Source organism: Apteryx mantelli, unplaced genomic scaffold, assembly GCF_036417845.1.
Source record: "Apteryx mantelli isolate bAptMan1 unplaced genomic scaffold, bAptMan1.hap1 HAP1_SCAFFOLD_63, whole genome shotgun sequence".
NCBI classification, from domain to species: Eukaryota; Metazoa; Chordata; class Aves; order Apterygiformes; family Apterygidae; genus Apteryx; species Apteryx mantelli.
In genome coordinates this window covers 416,827-424,274 of record NW_027118792.1, presented here as the reverse complement: position 1 = coordinate 424,274, position 7,448 = coordinate 416,827, and the positions used below count along the sequence as shown (strand labels likewise).

The 7,448-nt window shown below is 49.0% G+C and overlaps 1 protein-coding gene across 1 annotated transcript; it reads left to right on the top strand.

Annotated features, from left to right (window-relative positions):
* The first annotated feature begins 3,977 nt into the window (after positions 1-3,977).
* Positions 3,978-6,764, top strand: LOC136996632 (olfactory receptor 14C36-like). Its single transcript, XM_067317520.1, has 2 exons — positions 3,978-4,519; positions 6,449-6,764. The coding sequence occupies exons 1-2, from the start codon at positions 3,978-3,980 to the stop codon at positions 6,762-6,764; spliced, it is 858 nt and encodes a 285-aa protein (XP_067173621.1).
* The last annotated feature ends 684 nt before the right edge of the window (positions 6,765-7,448 follow it).

The following is a 7,448-nucleotide window of genomic DNA, read 5'->3' as shown; positions in this document are numbered from 1 at the left end:
ACATGGCTATGGGTCAACATGTCCTGTTGATGCTCCTTTTCCCATGGAACGGTCTGGCTAGCTTCCATCACCTATCTCCTCGACATTCTTCCGCGCTTTCCCATACATAACCCTAAAAAGGTGCAACGTTTTAAATCCAGTTACACTATTGCCTCTACCCGAAGACGAGGCACGACACCACTCCTGTGAACAGGTGATTATCAGCTCCAGTAAACCCCGAGAGGGCCTTAAAGAGGTACCCCTCGAAAATCCTGATCTAACCCTCTTCACTGATGGTTCATCTTACTGCCTGAATGGAAAATGACGTTCAGGGTATGCTGTTACCAGGCTCTTTGAAGTACTCGAAGCTGGTCCTTTGCCCCCATCCATTAGTGCTCAAGGGGCAGAACTAACAGCTCTTACACAAGCCATGAAGTTGGGAGAAAACCTGTGGATCAACGCGTATACTGACTCTAAATGAGCTTTTGGGGTATGTCATGCTACAGGAATGCTGTGGAAGGAGAGAGGATTCTTTACATCGTCTGGGAAGATGATTGCTAATGGACAAGAAGTGCAAGGGTTGTTCAAGGCAGCTGAACTCCCTAGAGAAACTGACGTTATATATTGCCCGGCCCATACAAGAGAAGTATCTGATGTGGCACGAGGGAATAATCTAGCAGACAGAGCAGCTAAAGCAGCCACCCGACAACCCTTTTCTATAATTAACATAGACTCACACAAGAATGGCCAAACATATTAAGCTCAGCAAAAAATCTATGAAGATATACCAAAGAAGGGAAAAGAAAATTGGAGAAAATGGGAACCAATTCAAATGAGGAAGGAATTTGGACCATAGGTAATAAACCCATCCTTCCAGCGAGGTATGTACTCCCCATAGCTAGGTGGCGCCATGAACATGGACACGGAGGACCATCAGCTATCGCCTCACAAATCTTACAAAACTGGGTGGCTCTGGAAGTTTATGCTGTTGCAAAATGCGTAACCACCACCTGCTTGATGCACCAGAGGTTTAATGATACTCGACCAAAAACTGAGGAAGGAAGTTGCCTGTGGGCATATTTCCCTTTCCAATGCCTACAAATCGATCGTGCTGATCTCCCACCTGCTGAAGGCTACAGACACCTTCTTGTGATCGTCAGCCAGCTAAGTGGTTGGGTAGAAGCCTTTCCTACTCGCAAGGCAGATACAGCCACAGCAAACAAGGCTCTATTAAGGGAAATTGTTCCTCGACATGGAGTACCAGGATCTATAAATTTGGACAAGGGTTCTCCTTTTTCAGCTGGAATCTTAGCAAAACTATATCAAATTATAGGAATCCATAGAGAATTACATACACCCTACCACCCTCAGTCCTCGGGGCAGGTAGAAAGGATGAACAGAACCATTAAGGCTAAATTAGCACGAGTACGTACACAAACCAATCTTAAATGGCCAATAGCTCTAAATTTAGTTTTGTGGGAAATTAGAACTACCCCAAGACAGCCGGTAGGGTTGTCCCCAGTGGAAGTTTTGTTTGGACGACGGTTAGTTGTACCTGGGACTTATATTCCAGCAAAGACCAGCCTCTTGGACGGGGATGAGCGGTTAACCAAATATGTGTTAACTTGCATGGAACCAAGCCCAGTGGGCTCAGGCCGTACCTACGGAAATCAAGATACATAATACGCAACCTGGTGATGAGGTTATGCTTAAGGTACACAGCGGAAAAAATAAACTTGAACCAAAAGGGGAGGGCCCCTATACAGTATTATTAACCTTTATTTTGCTGTAAAGGTTGTGGGGAAGGATCATTGGATCCATCATTCCCATGTCAAGAAATCACCACCTTCCCAGGAGAGTGGGACCTCTACCCTGGAAGATAAAGCCATTGCAGCTCCCCAAAACTGAAGGAATTCCCAGTATGTGCTGCTCTTGTTTCCTTTCCAGGGCCACATGGACACGTGAGTCGCCGGTTGCTTGGCCGAGCCAACTGTCTCAGAGCGTGAACAAAGAACATTGCCCTCACTGGTGTCTTCATCACCCTTACAGGAGTGTCCTCCTCCTGAAGGCTGCTCCAAGGGGGGGAGGACTGAGATTTTACCAACACGGGTGGCTCCGGGCGACATGTAATAATTGTGGTCCTTGTGGCCCTTGTTGGTGTGACCAGTGTTACCGAGGCCAGTGGATAAATACCTCTCAAGGTTGGAGCTGGAGAAGTGTAACTAGGCCGGGGTGGCGGGACATATTAACTGCTGTTGTTCCTGCCCATTACATCAACCATGGGCTATAGAGGCTAGAATACATGCATTAACAGTATCGGCTAACTGACAACTCCTTTCAAATTATCAAAATGATTAGGTTGCTAATAAGCTTACTTACTATTCGGATGGCCCACTCCAAATTATCCATAACAGAGCCTGAGATTATGCTAAAATTAGAACTAAAAGCCACCCGAGCCCCAGAACATGGTTGCACCAAAAGAGGTAGCTCAAACCCTAGTCAACCAAGGAACACAAGATCATACCCTAGAGGGTGAGTGGACAAGTAATGTGTCCACCAGTCAGGGACTCTCCTCGTGGTTGAGCAGCCTATAAGGTTCCCTAATTGAGATGTTACTACCAGTAACAATCATACTGTTATTGGCATGTTGGGTTACTACCTGTGTACGTGATTGCTTACAAAAGATGTTACTGCGTTCTATGCAAGGATACCAGAGAATGCTCGAACAGGAACAATTCTAAGAGGGCAGGGATGCCCACAGAAAACAAAAGGAGGGACTGTTGGATGTAATAACATTTGCTTAGTACTAGTAACTACATTATACTGAAGCCTATGGCTGCACATGGCTGAACTTTTCCCAAAATTGTTTGAGGCAGTTCGAACAAGGAGATAAGAAAGTAACAAAGCAGCTTCAGCAATGACCACTGAGTACCATAGCTCCACCTGGACACAACGGGGAAACCAGCCAAGAGACAAGAAGCTACTACTTGTTGAGCAACCATTGGTGCAACAAATCGGAGAATGGACAAAGAACTTAACCCGCAGGGGTATAAATACCCAGGGAATTTTCCGTTGGGGGTCCCTCGGAGGAGGCACCCAGCTCGAGCTGTGATACTAATCACATCATCTTATCAAGAATCATTTTGTATCATCTTTTGGATAAAGGGGAAACCTAGAGTCGAACCCTGTTAAGGACACTGGATGCAACAGTTTCCCTAACATGCTGATTGATTTAAACACAGATAAATCCTCCAAAGAGGGGAAAGTAGCGGATGAATCCCTTCCTCTTTCCTCTAAGAAGCAGCTGGATATGGTGTTTATTTCATCTTTTGCAATGGTAAATGAGATTATACCCATTGGGTCACTGGACTAACTCCCCTTCACTCAACTCAGGGCATCCATCCCCAGGAACTGTCACCACCATGTTCCCACTGCTGTAGAACAGGACTATCTCCTCTGTTGCCCACGGACAGAGGTCACTGAGCCTCATGGTGCACTCAGCCAACACAAACTGGAGTTCAAACTAGGGAACTGACACAAAGTCCTCCAGAGACATAGAAAGTGAATGTGGAGGGTTTCTACATGAAATAGAATGGGTTTTGCTCAAATCCTTTCCTCCTTGGACAGTCCCCAATGCCCAGAGGGAGGGAATGCCCAACAGCAGCTTCCTCATCAAGTTCCTCCTCCTGGCATTTGTGGACAAGCGGGAGCTGCAGCTCTTGCACTTCTTGCTCTTCCTGGGCATCCACCTGGCTGCTGTTCTGGGCAAAGGCCTCATCATCACAGCTGTAGCCTGCGACCACTGCCCCCACACCCTCATATACTTCTTCCTTCTCAATCTCTCCCTCCTGGACCTTGGCTCCATCTCTACCACTGTCCCCAAATCCATAACCAATTCCCTGTGGAACATGAGGACTAATTTCCTTTTTTTTTTTTCCTTTTTCTTCTTCATTTCATCAGAATATTATCTTCTCCCTGGCAAGGCCTATCGTTGATACATGGCCATCTGCAACCCCCTGCACTATGGGACACTCACAGGGAACAGAGCTTGTGCCAAAATGGCAGCAGCTGCCTGGGCCAGGGGTTTTCTCTATGAGGTGCTGCGCACTGGAAGCACATTTTCAATTCCACTCTACCAAGGCAATGCTGTGGACCAGTTCTTCTGTGAAGTTCCCCAGCTCCTCAAGCTCTCCTGCTCTGACTCCTACCTCAGGGAAGCTGGGGTTACTGTGGTTAGTTTTCATGTAGCTTGTGGGTGTTTTGGGTTCATTGTGCTGTCTTACGTGCAGATCTTCAGGGTCATGCTGAGGATCCCCTCTGAGCTGGGATGGCACAAAGCCTTCCCCATGTGCCTCCCTCACCTGGCTGTGGTCTCCCTGTTTGTCAGCACTGCAATATTTCTTTACCTCAAGCCACCGTCCAGCTCCTCCCCAGCTCTGGAGCTCGTGGTGGCCGTTCTGTACTCAGTCATACCTCCAAGAGTGAACCCGCTCATCTACAGCATGAGGAATCAAAGAGACACTGATGCAATTGATTCAATGTACAGTATTTTAACAGTGATAAGCCACCCTCCTCTCTTCACAAATGGTTCCCTGTTTCTTTCAGGCTGGTTTTTGCCTTTTTTTTTTTTTTTTGGTTTGGTTGCTCTAGCTGTGAAAATCATCTCTCTACACAGATATTTGTATTTATCACATTTCTCCAGAGGCATGAACCTGGCCTGTCTGACCAGTGGCCTTCTGCAAATGTGTCTGTCACTGTGTCAGAGCTGGCTGCTGTAATAGCATGTCTGTGATAAAACAGGATCTTCTCAGCGCAGTGCCTGAAGGCCGGGCTCTTCTTACGCTGGGAAAGGAGGTTGGAGAGCAGGAGTTGCTTGCGGAGCCATAGCATCAGGACACTTGTGCTGGCCTGGGGAGTGGGGCTGGTAAGGAGGGGCTTGCAGGCAGCTGAGGTGGAGGTTGTTATCCTAGAGACAAGAGCAGGGGGGCAAGAGAGTTACTGGCCTCCATTTCCTCGTGCCATTGCTGGCCTCAGGCATCAGGGCTGATAGGGAGGCTGACACTCACTCTCTCCCACCCCAGGAGCTGCTGTGCCCATCAGAGGGGCTCAGGCTTGGTGCCAAGTGCCCAGATCCCTGCAGCGCTCCGTGGTGGGCACTGCTGTGGGGTAATTCCCAGACTCTCCTACTCTGCTGAGTTGGGCTGGGGAGAGGCGAGAGGAGGTGGGGAGAGCTGGAGAGGGGGCTGAAGTGGGCTGGGAAGTGCCTGGGTGAGGGAAATACCAGTCTTCAGGTGACTTATATGAACAGGCACTGCAGGGGAACACACCAGTGCACTTGCAATCCCAAACCAGACTTCACAGCAAAGGAACTGAGACATAAAGAGTGCAGAAGAGTGTGGTCTGTGCCCTCTGCCTGCTTCTCCTGCAGACCTGTGTGGCACAACCAGAAGAGACTTTCAGATGTAGCTGAAGAATGGCTAGTGTTCTGCCCTCTGACTCCAGTCTCCCACTGACATCTTTTCTCCTGAAGGCTGGCTTCCACGGGGCATCTGAGTCCCTATGCCAGAGCTCAGTATGAAGAAAAAGCATCTTAGGAGCCGTGACACACCTTGATGCTTCCTGGAGACACCCAGTGCAATGCACAATTGCCTTTTCCCATCCTCCATGCAGGTGCATGCCACAGCAGGGCATCATTTCCTTGGTGCACAAGAAGTCTAGGTTGCTCTCTATGACTCTGTACTTGCTGTCCTAAGAAAACAATTCAGAAAAGTGCCATGGGTGGCATGGCCTGGCCACCCCCTGGTGGGGGCTGTGCTTTGCTGGAGTGGCTGGCAGTGCCCAAGGGCACGGGAGGAATCTGCTGGAAGTAGTTTGGGAAGTTGGTGTCCTGGTCACCCAACAAAACCCATTTTGTCCAGCTGCACGCATTGCTGCAAGGAGTGCAGTGGAGGGAAGGCCTTTATGGTGGTGGAAGGGCAGAGCTGGAGGTTTCAAAGTGCTGCTGCGTGCTTTAGTTGATGACGAAAGAGACCTTGCAATGAACAAAAGGGGGCAGAAGGGGGCCCACCCCAAGTGCGTGCCCACAAATGAGGAATGGTCAGAGGGCAGAACTGGGGGGCAAGTTCTGACCCTATTCCTGCAAAACCAGCATGCCTGCCAGAAGTGCGTGTACACTAGAGCACACAGCATGGGGAACAAATGGGGAGGGGTGGGGAATGGAAGTCGGTGCGCAGTTACAGGGCTGCAATCTCATTGGTTCCAGAGATATGGTGGGATAGCTCATATGACTGGAATGCTGCAGTGGATGGCTACAGGCTCTTTAGGAGGGACGGGCCAGGAAGGCAAGGAGGAGTAGTCACCCTTTACGTGAGAGAGCAGCAGGAATTCACAGAGCTCTGCCTAGGGACAGATGATGAGTCAGTTGAGAGCTTATGGGTCAAGATTAGAGGGCAGGGTGATGTGGTGGCAGTGTGGTGGAGTTGAACCTGCTGGGGGATGTGAAAGGCAACAAGAAAGGCTTCTGCAGGTATATCAGCAGCAAAGAGAAGACTAGGGAATACGTGAGCCTAGTGCTGAATGGGGCAGGGGACATGGTAACAAAGGACGTGGAAAAGGCAAAGGTTTACAGTGCCTTCTTTGCCTCAGACTTTCCTGATAAGACATGCCTTCAGGAATCTCAGGCCCCCGAGACCTGTGCTAACATGGTGGAAGAGGATCGGGTTAGGGAACATTTAAACAAACTGGACATACACCTGTCCATGGGACCTGATGGGATGTATCCATGAGTGCTGAGGGAGCTGGCCAATGTCATTGCGAGGTTACTCTCAATTATCTATTAAGGTCATGGCAGTCAGGGCATGTTCATGGAAAAAGCAAACGCCACTCCTGCCTTCAAGAAGGGCAAGAAGGAGGATCCGGGGAATTACAGGTCAGTCAGCCTCACCTCGATCCCTGGGAAGGTGATGGAACAAATCCTCTTGGAAACAATTCCCAAACATATGAAGGGCAAGAGGATGACTGGGAGCAATTGGCATGGATTTAGAAAGGAGAAATCATGCTTGACCAAGCTGTCAGCCTTCAACAGGCAGAAGACTGGCTGGGTGGATGAGGGGAGAGCAGTGGATGTTGTTTATCTTCACTCTAGCAAGGCTTTCAATACTGTCTTCCATAACAGCCTCATAGACAAACTGATGAACTGCAGACTAGATGAAGGGACAGTGAGGTGGACTCAAAACTCTCTGAACTGCTGGGCATAGGCGGTTGTGATCAGCAGCATAAAGTTCAGCTGGAGACCAGTCAGCAGCTGTTTACCTCAGGGTCAATACTGGGTCCAGTACTGTTTAACCTCATCTTTAATGACCTGGATGATGGGACAGAGTTCACCCTTCAGCAGGTTTGACAACAATACAAAACCGGGAGGAGTGGCTGATACACCAGATGGTGGTGGTGCCATTCAGAGGGATCTCAAC

Coding starts and splice junctions, on each gene's coding strand:
- LOC136996632 (XM_067317520.1), top strand. CDS start 3,978: ATGGCCATCTGCAACCCCCTGCACTATGGGACACTCACAGGGAACAGA. Junction 4,520..6,448: donor ACTGATGCAATTGATTCAAT/GTACAGTATTTT, acceptor ATGTGGTGGCAG/TGTGGTGGAGTTGAACCTGC.